The sequence below is a fragment of the Pipistrellus kuhlii genome, unplaced genomic scaffold, assembly GCF_014108245.1.
Source record: "Pipistrellus kuhlii isolate mPipKuh1 unplaced genomic scaffold, mPipKuh1.p scaffold_m20_p_10, whole genome shotgun sequence".
Classification (NCBI taxonomy): domain Eukaryota; kingdom Metazoa; phylum Chordata; class Mammalia; order Chiroptera; family Vespertilionidae; genus Pipistrellus; species Pipistrellus kuhlii.
The window spans coordinates 28,273,374-28,297,355 of NW_023425405.1; the positions used below are offsets into that span (position 1 = coordinate 28,273,374).

Consider the following 23,982-nt stretch of genomic DNA (forward strand, 5'->3'; position numbering starts at 1 on the left):
TCCAAGAGCAGTACCTTCTGCTGAACCCTGTTTCCTTTTCCTCACCATGTTTTCCCAGAATGCCTCATACTCATCTGGCTTTACCAGCTCTCAGAAAAAGTTGCATGAATGAATGAATGCACAAATATTACTCAATGCTTTCTTTAAAAAATGGAAGAGGGAATAACTATTTCCTTTGAATTTTTATGACATTTAAGGTAAAAATTACCATTTTTATCAGTTAAGATACTTTAATCAAACATTGTGATTCTGGACAGAAAGAAATTAAAATTATAATGTGTGGTGAAATATTTCATCACTATAGTTAAGATTAAAATTATCAATTTAGTTGGTTCCATTGTTTAATTAAATTTAATTAAGAGCTATTGAATAACAATATTGAGAGCCAAGTCTACAAGTTCCATTAAGACTGGGAATGTGTGTGAACATGTCTAAGTATGTTTCCATTGTTTATTTAGCATTTAGACAGGGTCTATTAGATAAAATAAACCCACTAGTTACTGAATCAATGAGTGAATCAATGATTGAAAAAAGACTGGTATAGCAGGAATGAATAATATACTGTGATCAGTGCCGTGTTGTGGCTGTAGGATAGAGATTCATTGGCCTTGAGGCCTTGAGAGAAAATCCTGGGGGCCCAGGGAGATTCTGACCCACAGAGGTGGGAGGGAAGTGCAGTTCTATGTACGTCATCCAAAGAAGGTAATGGAAAAATCAAGGAATAAAGATTAAATATGCTCACAGGGTATGGAAGGGATACTGAATATAAGTTAAGGCTTCAAAGATATATATCAAGCAAATAATAGCTAAATTATGCAATACCAACAGATGCTATTCAATCTGTATCTTTAAACTCCCGCTCTCTCCTGGCTTTCTTTGCAGCATGTAGATATGCTCAGCTCTTTCCCATTCAAGTAAAAATAAGCCCTCCTGAGATACAGGCATTTTTGGCTATTGTGTGCATATATACTTTAGTTCATAGTAAAGTTTTGTGTTATTTTTAGGTAGCCTTACACTTCCTACCACCACTTCTAAACCTCAAACTACTGCAATATTTTTTTAACCCTCACTGTTTCACTGAAATTACCACATACAGTGCTCAGAGCCGTCAATGTAGTAACTGACTTTATGTCTATTATCCGTACTTATCAAGTACAGAGACTCAGGGTGGGTCTCAATAAACAGTTGTTGAGTGAATAAATTCATGCTTGTATGCATCCATGCATGAAAGAAACCTGACATTACAAGGCTGGTTTGAAAATGTTGAGAAGAGAACTGGCTAAACTTCAAATGGTCTAATTTCTAAAGGCTTCATGATGTTGAATGTACTACAAGAGGTCTTCTACAGCAGATGTGGAATGGAGAAGAAATGTCCCTTTTATGGAATGCAGCAGAATTACTATTATATGTGTGGGAGTCCAGGAAATCCATATCCCATAAAGCTAGAATGCATTTATATGTTAATTTCTTTATAAGCTTTACTTTTTCAAATGTGAATTTGGAAGATCTACATTTTGGAAGTATACAAAATTTAGAATGATCAAGAAAACAAACAGATTGGGAACTAGTTTTAATTTTCTTCAAATCAGTTCATAATTTTTTTTTTTAGCCTAAAGCCTAAGGATTTGTAATACAGTCTTACTTCTGAGCTACTATTTCACAACTTAAATATCACCCTACTTTGGGGGAAGTCTGACTTTATAGATATGCTTCTATTTTTTTCTTATAATAATCCTGTTTAGTTCTAAAAATCTATACTGATAACTAAAAGTTTAGAATTACTCAATTCTATTCATCTTTTCAGAAATGAACTAACTTCTGTCTATGAATGGAAATAAAAGGGTACCAAGTGTTTCATAGTTTTATATTTATCCTCTATTAGGTGTATCTTTTATAGACTCTTTTAAATAGAAATGTCATGAGTAGTATTATTTGTGGGTGTAACTCTTTTAAACACAGTTTCTACCCAGACACTTCAGGGCTACATATATAAACAGAGGTGTGAACTGATTTCACTAGCTGTTGTGGACCATCTTAGTGGGTGAGATCTGCCTGGGGCAGCCTAGTCTGTATTTGATAGACACACCTGCTGGGACAGCACACACGTTCCCATTCAGTTCCCATTCAGAAATTAATACCTATCTCCTGATAACTCCCTGGGAATCAGAATAAATTTAACTTTTATTGTACGTACTTGTGCTCTCAGCATGAACTGCACCTGTTTACTTTCATAAGAGTATGGATTTGTTTTCTAGTTTAGACTCTGCTACTAATTTTGTGATTTGGGCAACGTATTACTCAATGTTTCTGTGCCTCCAATCTCTTGTCTGCAAATGTGGACAGTAAGATCCTTTCTCTGACTTTAAAGAGTTCAGACTGATGTAAAAGGCAATCTTTTGCCTCTGGACTGATGAAAGTCACCTCAGGACCCTTCTACATACAGACTTTTAGTCAAATATCCTCTATTTAGCTACATTTCTCTGGATGACTGTCTGAATAAGTAAACTTCAAAACAAACGTCAAATACAATGATTAAGGGGTAGTAAATCAAAGGACCTTGTAGAAAAACATCATCCTAATAAAGACTCTAAGGTAGACAGAATAATGCCAACTCCCTAATGATGTCTATGTCCTATTCCCCAGAATTTGTGACTATGACTTTACATGGTAAAAAGGGAATTAAGGTTGCAGGTAGATTTAAGGTTGATAACCAGCTGATTTAAAGATAAAGACATTATCATGGATTATCTAGGTTGGCCCAATATAATCACAAGATCCTTTAAAAATATGGAAGCGGGGAGGGGAGGGAGATCTGGGGGAGGGAAGAGATCAACCATAGGACTTGTATACATGCATATAAGTACAACCAATGGACACAAAACTCTGGGGAGGGAGGGCATACATGGGGGGGGCAATGGTATATGTACACAGATAATAATTTAATAAAAAATAAATAAATAAAATATGGAAGAGAGCAGCTTAAGAGCGTTAGAGTGATGCAGTGTGAGAAAGACTCAACTAGTCATTGCTGGTATTGAGGATGGAAGGGGCCACACAACAGAGAACATGGGCAGCCCCCGAAGCTGGAAAAGCCAGGAAATGGAATTTCCCCAAGGGCTTCCAGAAAGGAACATAATCCTGCTGACACCTCTATTTTAGCCCAGTGAGACTCATTTTGGACTTCTGACCTCCAGACAATAAATGTGTGCTTTTAAGCAACTAAGTTTGTGCTAATTTGTTATAGAAGCCCTAGAAACGGTTTAATGAATTCCAATGTTGGCACTGCACTGGAAATCTGAATATTCTAATGAGATCAGGTTTTACTGTGCTATATTGTTGTTGTATTATTTTTAGATAAGAAAGTAGGATATTGAAGAAAACTATTAATGATATATACCCATAAGTTAGCAAAAACACCAGTATGATATTTAAACTAAAATTAGTATTTACCACTCTAGCACATAAAATCTCTCTATTAAATAAAAGCCTAAGTAACCAGATGACTGGCTGATAGCTATGATGCATACTGACCACCAGGCGGCAGACATTCAATAGAGGAGCTGCTCCCTGGTGGTTAGTTCACTCCCACATCCAATCTCTTGCGGTCCCTCACTCTGGCCAGCCAGCCCTGATCATCCCTAATCAGGACTAGGCAAGATGGCCTGGATTGGCTCAGATAACTGGCTAGGCCAAGAGACCCCTACCCTTGCATGAATTCATGCACCGGGCCTCTAGTTTTCTACAAATGACAAGGGTTTTAATAATATACTTGCTTATTTGTAAAAAAAAAAAAAAAAAAAAAAAAAAAAAAAAAAAAAATCCAAAGGAGAGGGGGAGAAAAAAATATAGCTTTTTTACTTTTTTCAGCTAAAGTTCCATAAGGGTGTAAGTTAAGGATCGTTTATTTTAACCCTAAAATTCTGAGAGTACTTTGTATATATTAATAGCCTCAATAAGCAAGCCATTTCCAAAACTCACTCAAGTGGGACCATGCTACTATTTTAAAAAACAGATTTCACTTGAGATATTAAATTATTAAGCCAAATAACTGTAGGAAAAGGCCTGTTTCTAAGGACAATTTTCCTTTCTAGTGCAGAGTAAGTAAAAAAAAAAAGGGGGGGGGTGAGTTTAAACCTCTAATTAGCTACTTTCAAAATGTAGTCAATTAAAATATTTTTGCTTTTACATGGGACCTTTATGGTATCCCAGAATCCTACAACTTAATCAGCTAAATAGAAAATGTAACCTCCCATCTGGTAAATCAATTGTTGTGTCCCACCATAACTCAACTAGACACTGAGGAAAACCATTGAAATGCTATTTCCTTTTCTTTAGAAGAGAATTATGTACAATTTCAGCATGCTTTGCATTTCTAAAAGTTAAAGTCAACAGGGAGGTATCACTCTCCTTTACATGAGTTTCCCATGAGAAAATCAACAGCAAAATATAAAGCCTTTGCTGTTATTCATGAAACACTCCATAATACTAACGTGGCTTTAACCAGAACATATTATTTGGCAGCTAAAACCTTTAATCAGAGTTGTGGTTTGAACAGGTTTTCACTGAATTTATGTTCCATAGGCACTTGAAGAACAACACTGTTTTTCTAACCATTTTATTCTATTTCAGGTGGTTTAAATGTTGTACTTGAGCTAAGAATGGGGGAAAAAGAGAGAATGCTCCTCTGATTTTCATTTTATTGGTTTTAATTATGATTTAACATTTCTGAACAAGTAGTAAGAGCAGTTAGATAAAAAGAATGAGACACTCCTTTCAACAAATACTGTCTGAGCACTTGCTCGGTGCAAGGCTGGATACTAGGTATTATGGAAGAAAAAACACATCTAAAATTATGATTCCTACTTTAGAAAAGAGAAAGCGCTCGTGGGAACTCCACTCAAACACACAGGGTGGAAGTGAGGTGGCCTTCAACCTTCCCCCCAGTATAACTGATCTCACTGTGAATGAGTGACTCAGGGCTGGTGCATGACCCAGCGGCTGAAGAGAGTTAGTCCTGGGAATTGCTTAGAGCTGTACTAGGGGGAAAGAGCTTGCTTATTTTTATTGTTTTTGTTAAGATGTTAAGGCATGAGCCTAGTGCTCTACTGGGTTATCCTAGTCACCATTTGATGGGAGCATTACTACTAGAATGTGTAAAGTCCAGCAAAACCAGGTCAGGAACTTATATTTCTAATCACAACATGTGAACATATTAAACTAGCATCATTTACTAGCATCTGGACACTGGAAAAATTCAGTTCAATGAACCCTCCAAATCCCCCCTCACCATTTTGAAACTAAGCTAATGTATACTATTCGATGCTTGTTACTTAAGAATTAAGAGTCCTGAAAATCTTAATTCTGCTCAGGCAGTATATTTTCTTTGAGTTATGTGATGTATAATGGTTCTAAGGCTAGCTCAGAGGGAACAGTTTGCTGTGACTGATTAATGACTTGTGTCTTGGGGACTGCAGGGGTTTTGTGACACTTTGGCCACATGTGTGCCTTCCTATGTTTATAACTGTGCAGTCCTATATGTGATCTCTAGCTAGCAAAATGTGGATAGGTAAATTTAAGTTAATTAAAATTTGCCAACACAAAATTATCTCCTCAGACACAACAGCCACATTTTGTGTTCAATTTCAAGTGATTACATTGACCCTGGCTAGGTTTGAGTATCATCCTGCACACCAAAATGTTACAGGTTCAATCCCTGATCAGGGTATATAGCTAGCTTGTGGGTTCAAAACTGGTCTGTGTGTGTCAGGGAGGCAACTGATTTGTGTTTCTCTCTCACATCAATGTTTTTCTCTCTTCTCCTTCCTCTCTCTCTAAAATCAATAAACATATCCTCAGGTAAGGGTTAAATAATAAATAAAGTGCCTACATCTGTCTAGTGGCTACTGAATTGGACAGGGTAGATATAGACCTTTTCATCATTACAGAAGATTATTTTGGGTAGTCTTAGTCTATACTATCTTCAAAGAATCCCCTCTGTACAACTGCAGTGGGCTAATAAATTTTCTATGGAAATTTACTGTGTTATCTATTTTAAAATAATGTAATAGAATTAAAATAGATAATTCCAATTAAATATACTGGGTATTTTTAAAGTTAAATATATAACTAAAAATAATATCTCAGTGTCTTCTCTCATCTGCATTCTTCAGGTGGTTTGAATCTTTGCTTTCACTCAAGAATGTTTATAACCTAGAAATGTGTAATAGAAGCTCCTCAAGAAGCAAGGTGGGTCAAGCGCTCAATTAAATTAACTTTCAATCCACTTTCTATTAACCAATACATGCACCTCACTATCACAACTGTGAGCTCCTCAAGGGCAAAAACCCTTTCTACTTATATTGATGTCTTTCATACCTACAAAGAGGCCCAAAACAATGTGTGTTTTGTTAGATAAGAAATAAATATGTTCAGTGGTTGAACGTCGACTGATGAACCAGAAGGTCAGGGTTTGATTAACAGTCTGAGCACATGCCTGTGTTGCAGGCTCAATAAGCAGTGTGGGGCATGCATGAGGCAGCCAATCAATGATTATCTCTAGTCATTTATGTTTCTCTCCCTCGCTCTGCTTTCCTCTCTAAAAACAATAAAACTATATTTTTATAAAAAGAGGAGAAAAGGGAAATGGAGAAGTTACAAAGTCTCAAAAACATTTTTATCATCCAATTGGGCAAAATAAGATAAAAGCAACAGTATAAAATATGATATTTAATAATTTACATATGATTGCCTGCTTTTACTGCAAAAAATTACAGGAAAATGGGCATTCAGAAAAGGAAAATGTGAGAATCAATTTTTCATAAAAATGACATTTGAATTGATCTCATGTATGAATGGGTGGGAAAGAATGAAGGAATCAATATAAATGTTGAAATAAAAAAAACTCAAAAGCAAATAGTTTTCTAAAAGAAGAGATCATTAGAAATAAAGATAGCTTTGTACAAATAAATTAAGACCATTTAATGAAAAATCTAGCATGCAGTGTAAAATGTTATCATGTGCTGCCTTAAATGTTAAGAAAGTTTTTGAGCAAACTGATAATGCTTTCTTCCAGACTTCTTCGCCATAGAGGACACTCTCATTTCAAAGTAGCTCAAAATTTAAAGAAAATATAACCACAAATATTTCATCATTTATTTTATAATCTTTTAATTTATTTCATTATCTATGTCTAGAGATATATGTGCATATATTATCATGGAATATTTTCCCAGTATTTCAAGTTATATAATTGTGAATATTACAAATTATGAGTCATTTTTCAATCATTCTCATGATTACACAACAGATGGCTAAATGCTTTTAAGTCTTAATTATTATTTTTTGCCAATTTCTCATTCCAATCTTATCTAAAATGTCCTGCCTACTTCTAATTGAGTATTTTATGGGGAGTGAAAAATATGTCATTCGATTTTGCTATAGTTAATTAAAATGAATTTCAGATATAATTCTACAAAAGCACCATCATTTATTTCTTACTTATACATTCTTCAATTCATTAACATTTTCCTATCTTACTCTTCTTCATAAAGCATGATGATATATTTGCTGTTAGACTTGTACCCAATCTTAGGAATCATTTTCTCCAAATATTTTAATTAATTAAGAAATAAAATATCTTAAATCATTAAATGCTGTATTCAAGGTCATATATTAGTGACAGGATTAAGACCACAAATCTAGACTCTTTTTTTGCCACTTCAATTCTTTTACAATTTTACCATATGGCTACAACGAATAATTCCTACTACTAATGCCACACTATTATCATACAGGCAATATATACCAAGATTGTTCTATATCAGGCACTGTGATGGATACTTCCATGCAGTAACTTCATTGCTTGCAGTAACTATGCAATGGGAATATTGCCCTTTCTTGACACTTGAAAAAAAACTGAGACTCAGAGAAATCCTGTAACTAGCTCATGATCACACAGCTCTAAGTAGTAACACTGTGGTGGAATTCTCAGCCAGATCTAACCCCAAACCATGAAATTATTCTCCATGCTTTGTCTTCCTAATCCAGTGGTTGGCAAACTGCTGCTCGTGAGCCACATGCGGCTCTTTGGTCTTTTGAGTGTGGCTCTTCCACAAAATACCACTGCCTGGGTGAGTCAATTTTGAAAAGTGGCATTAGAAGAAGTTTACATTAAAAAATTTGGCTCTCAAAAGAAATTTCAATTGTTGTACTGTTGATATTTGGCTCTGTTGACTGTTGAGTTTGCCGACCACTGTTCTAGTCTATATTAGCTTCTTCACACTAGTTTCCCCGACAAGCAAATAACTTGAGTTAGATTTTCAAAGTGTTTACAAGGTTGTTGAATTATCTCACAAGTCTAAATTAATACTTGCTCTTAGCTCCAACTAGTCATCAAACATATTGCATACACAATCTGTGAGACCAACTTATTTATTGAATTGTTAGAGCATCTTGTTCTTTAGTTCTAACCAAACCATAACTAATTTTTGAATTAAAAAAATTAGGGACATTATTTTTCTATTATGCTTTTTACACTTTCTATTTTAACTATTTTTTGTTGTTGTTGTTGTTGACACTATTATAGATGTCCCCATCTCTAATCTTCTTTACCCAACTGTACCCAGCCCCTGTCCCCACTTCCCTCCAGCTATCACCACGTGTCCATGGATCATGCATATATGTTCTTTGGCAAACCTTTTCACCTTCTCTCATCCAGTCTCCCCCACCTCTTTCCCCTCTGACAGCTGAAAATCACATGTAAATTTATGTTCTTTCTTTATCATAAGGAATCTTACTATTCTAAACCATTTAATTCATGGGTAAATACTATAGTAATTTATTAATTGGAACAAGCACAATCACCTTGTACAGCAAAAACATTGCTAGTTAAACTGTGTTCACTAGACTTTCTCTGATTTCAGATGTATTGTTTAAAAAATGAGCATCTTTACCAAGCAGGGCTGTTGCAGGGAATGGGCAAAGAAGGTGAAGAGATTTAGAAGTACAAATGGTTGTTACAGAATAGGCATGGGCATATAAAGTACAGCATAGGGGATATAGTCAATAATATTCTAATAAGTAGGCATGGTGCTAGATGGGTACGGGATTTATAAGGATGATCACATTAAGCTATATAATGTCTGGTCACTAGGATCTACATACATACATATATACATATATACATAAATACATTCAAAAAAACTAGTAAGCACTCTCTAAGTCATGGAAGTGTGATCCAACGTGCATACCATGCATTCTTCAACTGAATTCTCAAAATAACCTTGTGAACCAAGTGCAACAATTATTCCCATTTTACAGAGAATTGTGGCCTAAAGAGATCGCACATATTTCCCAAGATCCAGGATCCAGATTTCAAACCAGTAGATGGCTTCAAAGCCTGTGTTATTGCTTCTCAATTCTGGAAAATTGTTGCGAATTTATCACAAAGAACATATTTCAATGATTCTTGCCAATGTTGTGACAAGAAGAATTGCCATGTCAATGGAAATGAGAGTCCTAAGGTATACAAAAGCATTCCCCTTATTGTCAATCTGGACTAAGATTGTAGGTGAATATTTTTAGAAGCAAAAGTGCCGTCTGTGCAGAAATGTGTATGCCTGTCCAGGTGTACACACACACCTCTATCTACTGTGAGAAAGACAGAGAACTAGAGAGAGGAGAAGATGACAGAAAGGTTTTAAAACATTAAACAAAAATCTCCTGGGTATTTGTTCTGGATTATAATAATTCGAACAGGTTACCAAAGTACCACAACATAAATTCCAACTGCTTTACGGAGGGGAATATATTTCATCTCTGCCTTCGTTCCAATTTACTGGATGTGGAAAATGACATTGGCCTTCCAAAGCCTTAACTTATGTTTGGACCCTTTCCATCCCTGAGTCGTATTCTAGGGCTGCTGACCATTAAAGTGAATATTGCAGTGGGGCTGGAACAGTCTTATTAGCCTAAGCCAAGCTTTATATGGCTTGTGCACTTTAAGAGGTTAATCTTGCCAGCCAGCTCACTTTGTTCAGAAGTATTAAATGGAAAGACTGCAACATTCAAAGGAAGGCCAAGTTCACTGGGTAAAGACCCCAATAATATAATGGAGCGTAAAACCTCTAGAACTTTTTACCATAATGTTTTATGAGACATATGCACACACTCTTTGGAACAGAATCCAAGGCAAGTGGTTTTGAAGGTCAGTTCAAAGTCACCACATACGTACTATCTTTGTTAGAATTATGGACTATTTCAAAAGTGTCTGGACCCAGAAGCTTTCTTCCCCTAGTTTTTATAGTTTACTATCTGTCCAGCAATATACTATATTAGGGGGGGGAAAGTCACCTACTATAGCATGATATTATTTGCAGCCAAACCAGAAAGCTCAGTAAAATATTCCAAATTTCAGTACCAACAAATCCTTGGGTTAAAGAATGAAAAGTATCACAGGGTATAATTCTAAAAGGGAGTGTTACTTGAAGTAAGGGCCATAAGAAAAAAAACAAAAACAAAAAAACCACACAATTTTTTTATTCTCACCTTCACTACCAATTATTATATAAAGGTATTTGATGTTTATGGTTAAGAAAGGAGCAAAAGACTCTCAATTCCTCCCTTTAAGAGAACTGTGGTTTAGAACTGGGCCTGATTAGAGCTACCTATTCTATTCCTATCATTCTGATGTTTCCAAAATGCTCAAATTGTAGGAGCTACTCTGATTCTCCTAAAGGGAATGAAGTAAAGGTCCACTTTGCATGACAAAGGTCAGATTTCTGCAGGCAAATGAGACTCCATGGTTGACTTATTCCTAGGTTGTCACTGTCTGGTTGGGTCCAAAGAGGTCAAGAGAGGTTCCAACTTGTGTTCATTGCTTAAGGGACACCCCTGGGGCCACTTTTAAAAGGTCATAAAGATTTTCTTACTCTGGTTTCAGCTTTTCTCCCTTAAATCTTGCCAAAACACACTGGTAATTCAGTACTGATGTGTGTTAAAAGGAAACTGAAAGAATTTAGTATTATATGCAGATCAAAAGTTAGAAAATCCACTTATTTAAGAACTTTCTTTAAATCTAAGATTCAGCTCAGTGATAGTCAAGTAGACCACAGAGGATGATATTCAAGTCCCAACAGAAAAACTTGTCTTGATATATACACTAAATGATCAATGCCACTACTCAAAATTACACTTAATATGATGTAGCTTTCTGCAAAAATTATACAGTCTCCTCAATCATCACACATGTTTAACTATGGTAAATTTTTATTACTTTCTTTTGTAATAACTCTTGGGTCACTAAAATACAACAAATGCTGAACTGAAATTATTATTTGAATGTATTTCAATGTTCTTCCTTTTAGTACAAATATATATATCTAACCTTTCTCACAGTGGAGTAGAAATATACTCAATGAGTTATATTTATAAAATTCAGAAGAGTTCTGCCTATTGTAATTAATGAAGGGTATCTCTAAGTATTTTAGATAATGTGTGAAAAATATCTGCATTTAATTACATAATTCTTTTCTTAGATCATGGGAATTGGATTATGGAATATTCTGAAGCTCTTTTAGAGATAAAAGTATTAATGGTTGTTCAATAATTCTATTGGTACAATGCTAGAAAATATCTGGTTTTACAAATCAATAGTCTGACCCTTTATAAGTATCAGGTTTTCAATAGAAAAAGAAGAAACTTAAAATACTGGGCAAACATAGACACAGAAAATGCCTTTCTTATCGGTACAGTTTTGAATGAGATTCTGTAACATATTGTGCACAGGATTTCTCTTTTGATTTTGTTGGGGATAAGAATGGCTAAGAGAATAAATTAAGAGCTTGCTATTCATTCTTCTGAGAGGAAAAATCTCATGGAAACAATGGGACACAAAGCATGGTTTTTTTGTACTTGTCCTACAGTATTAGAAACATCAGATTTTCTTTCTGGATGCTTACTGATTCCAAAGGCCACTTCTTCTGCAGTCAGTTTTCAGTCTCCCAGTGGAAAGAATACATTCAAAGGCTGTGTGCACAGCAGGGTGGAAGGCTTTCTCTGTGAATGTAACTGTATCACTCATCAGTAACCTCCTGCCATAAGGGGACTTGTGTTTTCTTTCCTTTTAGTGACTCCATGGGCTCTTGAATGCCAGTCACTGCCCCGAGACCTGGGGCCATATTCACATAATCTCTGTCAATAGTTCCTGCACAAGCCATTGGTGCAAGTAAATGTCAAGGCTGCAGATCAAAGACCGCACATTCTAAAACTCATGTCCTTTATGGATCGATTTTCATAAACTGAACTCTGTATTTTAGAAACACGTGGAGACTCACTCTTTGCTTTCTTCCTTTTATCTCAGAGACGTTTATTTATATAAAAGGCAATCTGACTTGTAGGTAATTGTGTTAAATTCTGATGCAATACATAAAATTCATTCTTCCCTTCGCATACCCTTCTTGAAGTATTTTACTGCAGCTATTGTTTTATAGTAGAAATGGTGAAATATTTAGGTTATTAAAAGAAAAGAAAAAAAGACATGGATTGCTTTGTAATACTGAAAATCCTTCCCAGTGTCTGGTACAATGGACATTAAGTAATACATTCTTACTCACGATTGATTTTTAAATCTTCATTTTGCTACAGGTAAATTATAGGAGAGAAAATAGCTTTAGCATGTGTTTTTACAATGTATATCCATTTAAAGTATTCAAAATTGCTTGGGAAAATAAATATAATTAGTTAAAGTCATTTTCTCTCCATGGATTTCATATACAAATTACACTGATCTATACTTCTTCAAGTAGACCTGAGTAAAATGGACCAAATTATCTCATATGAATACATGTTCAGATTACATTGTGGATATAATTTTTTTTTTAAATTCACAACTTTCTCTAAAGAGCCATATTTGAAAGAAATAACAAATTTTGAACAAATAGTACATGAATGCTATTTATGCTTCTATCTTGCTAAAGTCTTGAAATATATTTATTATAGAGGTAAGAGCATTTAACATGTTAAATATGCACACACCAGAGGGCTCACAGAGGAGAAGGAAATATTGAAACAAACACAGGCTTTACAGCCACAGGGCTGCTGGCTAAATTCCAAGTAGAAGCTGCACTGTCCCAGCTCCCCAAGGCCCATTTTAATAGAATTGCATAAGGTTATTAGGTACAAAACTTACTCTGTGTTCTCTTGTGATCTGCGAGACATTAGGCAAGTCACTTACTCGGGAGGTAGCTTTGGCCTTATCTGTTTTCACCACTTAAACAACTGAAATGTAAGGTCTTTAAAACCCTGAAAAGAAAACTTTATTTTTCCCTTTTTTTGCGGTAAATGACTGAGGCTCAACGGAAAATCAGATAAATGGTGAAAATTACAGAGGTCCTCATTAGTGGGAAAGATCAGAATTTTCTGAAAAATCGAATTTCTATTCCCCTTAATGTGACCCTTGTTTGCTAAGAAGACAACCTGACTAAAATCCAAACATGATAAGCTTTTAAATTACAAAAGGTACTTCAATTTCAGATTGAATCAACTTTGTAACAACAGGTGTGTGTGTGTGTATGTGTGTGTGTGTGTGTGTGTGTGTGTGTGTTCAGTGTATATTCATGTGCGCATGCCTGTGGCCAAATGTACTCTTGTTAATGCTGAGGCCATGGGTGCAGAGGGCATAATAGCTCTCTAATTCAAATCCTTTGACTTCCTTCTAGAGGCAAAATGAAAGTGCAGGTATGTGATGGAAGAACAAACTCACTTACCAGTTTTCCGAAGGGGAAAATCGTCCTTTGCATCTTGTGCTCCTGGTAATGTGTATTTGTAGTTCGGAGATGTCCCACTCAGGGGTGGAGAGCTTTGATCCAATGATGTATGGTGGGCAGCCCTAGAAGAGAAAAAAAGGGGTCACCACGTGCATTGGAGTTTTTCTTGCATGTTGGTCAGCAATAATCAATTGCACATGCTGTACACGTGTCTCAGCTGTGTTTATGTTCTTTCTTTTTAGTGTGTACAAACCACAGCCTCATGTGACCGAGTTCACGTGTGATGCAATGATTCGGGACCCCCAAGAATGCCCATGTGTGCCTGGTCACACCGTCACACAGCAGAGTTTGTTTTATCGAAGGAGAGAATTTACCACAAGCCTGCATTGTGATCATCTGAGATTACTGTGTGTGTGTTTTCTTAAGAGCCATACTAGTGAAAAAGTCATCATCCGAATCCTTTTCCGTCAATAATGTAGAATCACCAAGGTAAAAGCAATCACATGGAAGCACTTCATTTTTAAAATTGCTAGCTGGAACATGAAAGCGCACGAGTTGCTTTTCTACGGAAAAGAGAGCACTGTGGCGGCCTCAGGTCTATTGACTTATACCAGTCCAAGGTGAAGACTAGGGACCGCTTCCTTTTTGAGTACAAAACTGATTTTTTCAGAATATCTTCTCTTTTCTGCATAACTTCAGGGAAAGAGATGCCATTGTGTGACTGGAGAGTAGTTTACAGGACTGATCACAGACTAGACAGTGGATGTAAACATCTCTAATTTTTATGTATGAAGGAAACAACCGATAGGGCCTCTCATCACCAACAAGGTGGTTATTCTACTGGGATTCATCTGAACTGCATTCTCAAGAATGAACTGGTTTAAAGGTGTTTCACCTTGCAAAAAAGTTTTAAATTCAGATTCCATAATTCCTAGAACTTTACCCAGCACCACAGGGCTCGGCTGGTTGGAGCATTGTCCCACACACCAACAAAACTGCAGGTCCGGTTGCTGTTTGAATGGGAGGCAACTGAGATTTTTTTTTCTCACTTTGATATTTCCCCCTGTCCCCCTTCCTTTCTCCAAAATCAATGAACATATTCTTGGCTAAGGATTTTAAGAAGTCTCTCTTCTTAAACTAGGCTTTAACTAAAAAAGAATATGGATTCCTTGTAAATTATATTTGTAATTTTAGGTGATAAAACTGTATTTCTTTTTAAAGACTGTGATGCTGATTGAACATTTGAAAGTTGTCTTTCTGAATTGGTTTCTCAAGTGAACTGACATACATGATAGAAACTGTGATTATCACTATATTTATACAGCACCTGCCTCTGTTACCTTTCTTGGGATGCAGAGAAGGGCAGATACTTATAAAATATAAGTACACAGACCTTATATTTTAAATAAAATTCCTTGGGTGCTTACAATTTCATTATAACAGAGGAATCAAATATTTACTCCTTTATCCTCATGATGTGAGAGATTAAAAATATGTAAGTGTAAAAATCCTATGGTCATGAAGCAAACATTTGTAAAACCAGAGAAATTAAACTTTTATCAATTAGTCTATTAGCTAGATATGCTCTGCCTGTAAGTTTTGTCCTGATTTTGAAAAACACCTCCCGCTTTATGTTTTGCAGAAAGAATTGGTATTATACAGTATCTTTTTACTGGACTTGGGAAAACATGTCCATAAAAACTGCAATCCTACAATGCCTTACATGGCTCACATGTGTCAGAAGCCAGTCTACTCTCATTTCATCGGGAGGGAAGAAACTGGGTGATGTGTGCAGGGGTAACGCAGTCACTGAAGACTTCGATTCATTTAGCTACCATCCTTCACTTTCTCTCCCTTCCCTTTTTATGTTTTAAATTAAAAAAAAAAAAAAAAAAAGAAGTCTGGACTTTTTAAAATTAGCTCCGCTCTCCATCTTCTATCAAGCCAAGTAAAATGAAATCTCAACCTGTCAAACGTTCAGAAATTACTGTAAAGATATCAGAGGCGCCGTCTGAGACTAGAAACATGCAAAGTATGGATTCATTTCTAGGCCCCAGCCCACGCTTGTCAGTTGACTCATCGAGGAAATAACATATATTCTTCCTGGCCCTCAAGAAGTTACCCACTAGCATTGAGTAAGCCCTGCCCTCTGTTGCACACTTTACCGCATTATTTCATAGGGCTCCCCGAGCAGGCTGAGCGGGCTGGTTCTGTGATTAGCCTTCATTTACCGAGAAGGAAACTGGAAGGTAGAGGATTTAAGAACTTGACCCAGCACCAAATGGCTGAGAACCCTCAAGCCCCAGATCGGGGCCCAGGTGGGCTGAGTACACAACCTGTGCTCTTTATCCCTGGGCAATGAAAAGAGCAGAGCAATGCACATACGTGTACCAGAGCTTGGGATGGCGGCTCGCGGAATGATTTTTTCCATTAGTTGGAGTGTCTTTTGTTGCTGATTTACTCAACAGGAATTCTTGAAGCTTCTGCTTTACTTCTGTACTTGCCACTGCCCCTGTAACACACGCGGACAGAAACAGATGCTGGCTTAGAGCTGCATCCTTTCAACGCTTCTAAGGTATTAGTTAGCAAAATTTAAGAAGTAACACCACTGGTCACAGCATATGAAGTCTTCCTATCGCAAGAAGAAACCAGAGTCTACATGGGCGTTAGAAAATGGCATAGGAAGCTTTTGTAACTCCTAATTAAAACTGCCAATTTTCAAAAGACCTTCCATGATTTTCTTAATTGCTTTTTGCAGAGAGGGGAGTCCTAGAATTAATACTAACTTTTTTCTAAGCTTTAACTGCTGGGAAACTAAACATTGCCTTTTAAAAATCAAGAATCTCAGGGAACCCCGTAAGTGACTACATGCATAAAAAATGATCCCTTTGAATCACTATTTTGAAAAAACAAGCTTTTTTACAAAGCCTCCTTTGAGCATTGAATAAATCAATCCTGCTACAATTCCAGTTCAACTCATCCAGTTCTAAACCTTGGGACACCCTGATTTTGAACTGACCTCATTGCAAGGGAATTATTTGGATCTGTCTCCCTCTTGTGGATAGCTTTTTTATTTTTGCAAATGTTCTGCCTTAAATCTTCCCAAGGTCTCACTACTCAAAAACTATCTATAGAGGCCAGACTGGACTCACAGAGCAATTATTACATGAGCCAGAGAAAGGTTATGCTTAAACCGTACGGCAGAGCTGAATTGCTTTACTGTAACATTGTTTCTGAAAATCAAAAAAAGGGGAAATTAGTATATTTTGCTGAACAATGTCTTTCTTAAGCCCTGAGATGCTTTGCAGACTGAATGCAGAGAGCTGACAGGCAACGCCACAGCTTTACGTTCGAGACTCTAATTTATTCTCATAGTTTAATGCAGGCAATCTTGACAAACTCAATTCCACTCTTTCTCAGGCTTCTTTCTGCAGGACGATGGGCGAAAGGGGAGGGGAGAGGGTCATCTTTTACCCTGGTGCCTCTTACTTTCTCGTCCTCTCTCCTTGCCTCTGAGAGGAGGAAGCTGCTGTTCTCTGCGATGCCTCTCTACTTCCTGTTCTTGCCTCTGCTGCTCCAGTTTCTGCTCCTTCTCTAGGAGTTCTTGTTGCTGTTTTATGGCTAGAAGTTCCTGTTGCAACTTACGAGAAGAGAAAGACATGAGAGTGTGCACTTTCTTTAAGCTTCATTGTCATCACTGACCAAAATCGAAATGCTTTTGATTTTAGAGCTTTTTAGAACTTGCTTGGATTTAGTTGACATGTTTACCCATTTTTTTTCTGATAAATTATTAAAATCTAAAGGCAAGCATCGAATGCCATAGATGGTCTTAACATCATCCATAAGGTCATTTTTAGGGAGCTTCATGACCTGTCAAAAAGCATTACCAAATTCACCCAGATCTTTAGTTCCCTGAGTAGCTTTGCTTTGTCATCTGAAATATACAAACCCAGGCAAAGGCAGGAACTGTCCAGAGTCTACTTTACCACTTCTCCCCCATTATAAATAAACAACTGAAATCTTCCACTCCCAACCCAGGAAATAGAATGACTATTAACTGAATAGAATGATGAGAAATGAGTTAATTTTGTATACCTGAAATGAATCAGTGTTAAGAAATTCAAAACCTTACAGAGAAGGTTCTCAATGGATTAATGCAACCTATTGTTCACCACAGGCTCTTTTCTCATAACAGCAGCAGACCGAGCACACAAACATCTTCAGATGAGAGAGGCTGATCAGGAAGAAATCACTTCCATGAAACTGCACTTTAATGCACTGTGGTTTGCTTGCCGGCATCCCTTGATTTCGTTTCCAAACAATGAATCACATGAATAGGAAGCATCCTTAATAACTGTTGCAAGATGTCAGCTTTCCCTCAGAGTGAGAATTTGATATCTATGAATAATAGGAAACATGCCCACTGAGGAATAAGTAAGGACTGTGAGTTCTACTCAGATGCCCACGTTACCAGATACGCAATCTAGGCAAGTTACTAAACTACACAGAGCCTGGTTCCTCTTATATAAGACAGAGAAATAACTGCCCTCACACATCATGCCCATAATGGACATGAAATTTAGTCTGTAAGTTTGAACCATACTACTTTTAATTATTATCACGGTTTTTAACTCTCAATACCAGTGAAGTTATAGGCTGTTTATATCAGGGAGTGACTCAAAGCCATGAAATGTATGGTCAGAAGTAACAGAATAAAAATAAAAAGCACTTTGTGGAATGGCAGCATTAGGCAATGTGTTAAACTATGATAGCATCACCCATACAAGAAAGATAGGGTCAGAAGCATTTCTGGGTACTCTTTGTATTAAATCTTTGTCATTTTGGCTTTGCTATACCAAAGCTTTATTGTGTGTTTTTAGATATTCTGTTGTAACGGAAAAACTCAGAACTTTGCTAAAATTCTGCCTTGAATATTAATTCTGTATAGATATTAGGATTGGTTAAATAGATTCAGTTCTTCACCCAAACCCCAATAGAACTGAAATTTAATCTATCTTAGGAATCTAGAAAGGCTCTAAATTTAATTTCCATAGCCACCATTTATGATTGAAGACTGTAGGAATAGGGCTGAGGAAAAAAAAAAAAAAAACAGAAATAAAATGTCATCCCTCCAATTTTAGACGTTTTGGTCCAGGGGACAGGCATGATGGGGACAGGTTTGAAGACAAACAAGGCAGCACTACAAATATTGGACATGAGCCACTGTCCGTGTGGCCCTGGGCAGGTAAAGAGTATTTCTCTCTGCCTCCGTTTACTTGGTAGAAAAATGGGATAATAGCATCTAACTCAGCAGATGTTTATTACAGAAGTCATGGACTCAAGTGCTAACATAAAGAAAGCCTCATAAATGTCTTCCTCATTAAAATCAAATTAAAACAAACACTAAAATCAACAACTTTTAGCTTTACCCATAAATAAATGGAAAACAATAACAATTTTCAAAAGCAAAAAACTTCTTAAATGTAAAATTGTATGTCTGCCTTCAGTTTCTGAGAAAACAACTTGTTGTCTTGGAAAATAATTTTTAAGTTAAATTTTCCTTTAGCTACCTCAGAGTCACTTTTTCTCCCAAGAGCCTCTTCTTTCTAATATTTTCCAGGTGTCAGTAAACCTACCATATTGCTTTGCTTGGGCCAAAGCAACAATTAATTACATACTTGCTACTATTGGTTTTTGAGTAAACTGAAACAATAAATTTGTTTAAAATGTTATATTCATGTTTACAAAAGACATCCAACATGAATGGAAACAAGTAACTGAAGTAGGCGGGACTTATCAGTATTGCCCTGTACTTAGGCAACATGACTCACCTATCAGGGCAGAATGAACCACACAGTTACCTAAACCTTAAACGATGGCAAAAACCATACATTTTACTCATCATGATTGCCATCTGAATGTGCCTCAAATGATGAAGGAGATCTAAACATCATTGTTCCTATTATTGTTTCAAAGGTTAAGTCATAATGCTTCAGAGTCATTAAAAAATAAGTCTATAAACTAAATGAAGGTCCTATTATTACAAAATATAGCTATGTATGACTGATTCCATATGAGACCCCAAACAAAATCCTCTCTCTTAATCTTAAACTATCCTGTAGATCAATAAAATTGCAATAATTCATTTAGTAAAGTTCACTGGTAAAAGAAAAACTTTATTATGGCTTATATTATATGTTGAAGAATGTTATTTTGGAAAATAAGATAAAATAGACCTTTCAGTTTAAGGAAATATCCTATAAAATAAGGGACCCAGGAAAGAAGAGATCATTTTAACCTTTCAAGACACTGTAATATGAATATGGTAAAATGGTATAATATTAATGTAGTTATCTATATTAACTCCATAGAAATGTGCTGTTATTTGATATGTGAGTAATAGGTTGAGCAACTATAATTGATCATATTAATAAAATAACAAATTTAAGTCACTTTGAAGGAATTGAACATAATATGAATATTTTATTATATTGATAAATACTTGCTGCTGTAGAGTTCTGTCATAATACATTCACATGAGACCTCTATTCAATCAGACCAAAATAAGTTTTTTTTTAAATGTCTTTGTCAAGAAGTTGAAAAACATTTTATAAACAAAGCTACAGTAATACTTATTCCTGAAGATAAAAGGGAAGAAATAGGTACATAGACATTTAAAATAACCTGACAAGAAAATAACCCATCATAAAAAATTATGGGACATGGACCTATTTCTCCTCTTAGAATAATTTAAACAACTTGAGTCTGAAATTGTCTACAACTGCCGACACGCTTTCAATAAATTATAATCTGTAGTCCATTAGACTCAAAAATACTGAAAATATTTGTATCAGTTTCTTCATAAAATTCTCTTGAGCTTTTTATGTGACTGTTTCTAATGTATACAGTATTTCTAATGTATTCTTTTTCATAAGAAACATTAGGGGGGAACGTAAGTGACTGAGTTATCCTTTCTGATAAATAATATAAGCAGATTCTTTATAAATATGTAAAATGAGCCTTCTGAGGCTAATGATTCTTACTGGTGGAGAATAGATGAGGCAAATGTACAAAATCATGCAATAGAGAATTTTTAAAAAGGGCGGGAGGCTACTATTTCCTACTATTGATGCTGTACACTAAAGGATGAAGAATGGTAGAGGCCCCTTTAAGTAGCAAAGCAGATGTTTAATTAGCCTTCCTAGCACTTACCAAGGTTTCCCCCAGTGCACCCACCATTTCCTCCAAGCCCTACTGGCATGTGTAAACAACAGGGAACCATCCCCTCAGTGCTCCTTCTTCCACCCAGGACCCCCTGAGTGCAAAGGTCAGAAGCAGGGATACATTTGCTACCTTGATGTGCTCCTGAAGCTGGGCCTGGTGTTGCCGGGTCAAGTTCTCATGCTGCTTCTGAAATTCGGCAATCAGGAGCTGCTTCTGGATCTGCTGCTGTTGCTGGATGAGGAGTAGCTCCTGCTGCAGCTGCTTCTCCCGGACGACAGGGTCCACCACGGGCATCATCATCCTGAGGTCCGTCCGCAGGTCTAAAGGGGAGATGGGCTCCAGGCCCACAGGAACTTCTGACTTTACATCCACTGGAGAAGCGGGGAGAAAGGAAAGGATGATAAGAGATGTGTCTGTGTACAAATCAGCGTTGAACATAGACAAAAAGGAAGACACTATACCCATGCAACAAAATTTACACCAACAAATCTAGTCTTTTTATTTCCCCCCCAAAGATGATAACAGGTCTTTTGTATGTCAAATTTGATAATATGTACCATATGCTAATTTCCCCCCAGCTATTGGTACTCTGCCTTGAATCGTCCACATTTCCCCTTTTCAAAGAGATGATTCCAACTATTTAAAGGCATCTATTGAATATGTTGTTCATAAAATGTATTCTCCTGGATCACTTACAAAGGTCAAGTTAACTTAGGACCCAAAATGCAACTCTACTGAGGAAAGGAAGTCATGTTTTAATAGAGAACATCTAGCACAACCAAGCTTGAATGTTTGCAAACATGTTTGTTTGTAACTAGAGTCTGAAGATAGAATCTACAATAAGTTAAAGCTTTTTACATAATGTAGGGCTATTGGATCCACTGAAGAAAAACACTAATCTGCATGCTGAAACATGTGGGACATGGTGAGCAGAGTCGTTAAATCAACCTTGGCAAGGAAGCCAAGGCCAGCCATGAAGGAATGAAAGCAGCCAAGCTTCTCTATGCTGGTTTTTATTTATTTTTTAAAATATATTTTTATTGGTTTCAGAGAGGAAGGGAGATGGGGAAAGATAATTATTGATCTGCTGCCTCTTGCACACCCCACTTGGGAATCAAGCTCACAACCTGGGCATGTGCCCTGACCAGGAATTGAACTATGACCTCCTGGTTCACAGGTCGATGCTCCACCACTGACACACACTGACTGGTCTCTGTGCTGGTTTTTAAATGGTGATGATTTTTATGGTAATCATCTTATTCCTAAAGTAAACAAGGCATAGTAATTTTTTTAGGATGCTTAGAACAAATATTCAATCAAGTAATGAGATGAAGAAAGATTGAATAATCTGAAAATAACTATAGATATTTAGATTTATAAAAATTTATAAATAATGTGTATAAAATTCTTAGCATACTTCTATGAGATAACTCCCAGGAGTGGGATAAGCATAGGGGCTCAGACAGGGCAGATATGCAGATATGCCAGCTGCTCATGGCTGGCATCCATCCTAATTAGTCAGTGTATATGCCAAACTGGTTGTTAAATATTTTGAATATGACCTTTGGCCACAGGAATCAAGAAAAGTATGTAATTGAATAAAACAGATGTAGATGAAAATAATAGGGATTTTGGAGGGAGAATGTAGGCCAACTGAACTGCATGTCTTTGCTAAAGTGGTCAGCCACTACTGAGACCCAATTAATTACTGGTGGAAAAAAAGAAAGACAGTTAATACATATCCAGAGCAGAGAGAAATCAGTTAAAAATAACTTATCTCTAGCTGATTTGGCTCAGTGGATAGAGCATTTGCCTGGGGACTGAAGGGTCCCAGGTTTGATTCCAATCAAGGACACATGCCCAGGTTGCGGGCTTGATCCCTAGTAGAGGGCATGCAAAAGGCAGCCGATTAATGATTCTCTCTCATCATTGATGTTTCTATCTCTTTCTCTCACTTTCCCTTTCTCTCTAAAATAAAATATACTTAAAATAAATAAATAAATAAAAATAAAATATTTTAACATTATGGGAACAAGAAAAGAAAAACAAAAAAGCTTCTATAAGTAAACTGTGACATGCAGGCTGCCTATTTTCAACCTCTGATCTAAAAAATCTAAATTCGTATTCCCATCCTAACTGTGACCGTAAGTTCTCTAGGCCTCAGTTTCCTCATATGTACAATGGAGATAATTACAGCCAAGAATAACACAGAGTTATTAAAACGATTAAATTGGATAATTCACTAAAAGACTTACAACATTACACATCTCCCAATAAATGCTTTTAGTTTCTTCATTTACATAAAAATGGTAATTTCCTGTATAGTAAAATAAACAATCAACACTGTGGAGTCACAAAACAAAAATATTAGGAGCAAGTATAAAAATAAAATTGTATATGATTTGTTACATATTAGAAAATAAAAACACCAAAACTTCTAGGGAATGAAAAAAGATACCATGGGAATCTAGATAAGCAACTCAAAAATGTACACCTTCACTAGAAAAGCAAGGCAACTTTTAAGTTAAAATAAAGGCATCATTTTCTAATTATTAAATATCAGACATATGGTTGGTATATATGTGTGTGTTCTGTCCCATTGTAAGCATACAACAAACTAGACAATTATAAATTATAAAAGACACTGCCAATTGGTTTACAACTTCTGAAAAAAACACACAATTTGTTAATGTATATTAAATATTTCTGCCATTTGATTCAGGTTTGCCAACTCTAGGAATCTATCTTAAGAAGTTAATACTAACAGGAAGAAACAGTTCAATGCTGTTTATTGAAGTGCTATTGTTTTCATTAAAATCGCCAACTACAAGGAAATGTCCAAGGAAAATATGTCATATCCATTAAGTGTAGAAACATGCAATCATTAAAAATGTTTATAGGAACATGAAAAATGTTGTTATAGCATTAAATAAAAAAAAAATCCACAGTGATAAAAGTGAAGTATACCCTATGATATCTCTTTACACTAAATAAA

The 23,982-nt window shown here is 36.1% G+C and overlaps 1 protein-coding gene across 1 annotated transcript in view; it reads right to left on the reverse strand.

Moving 5' to 3' along the window:
• The window catches only part of HDAC9 (histone deacetylase 9), an 817,093-nt gene that overhangs the window by 344,735 nt on the left and 448,376 nt on the right, over positions 1-23,982 (reverse strand). The window contains exons 4-7 of the mRNA XM_036429233.2: positions 21,117-21,358; positions 17,253-17,403; positions 16,149-16,275; positions 13,764-13,885 (exon numbers count right to left, since the gene is read on the reverse strand). Coding sequence (XP_036285126.2) covers positions 13,764-13,885; positions 16,149-16,275; positions 17,253-17,403; positions 21,117-21,358 — 642 coding nt within the window. The remainder of the gene's footprint in view (positions 1-13,763; positions 13,886-16,148; positions 16,276-17,252; positions 17,404-21,116; positions 21,359-23,982) is intronic.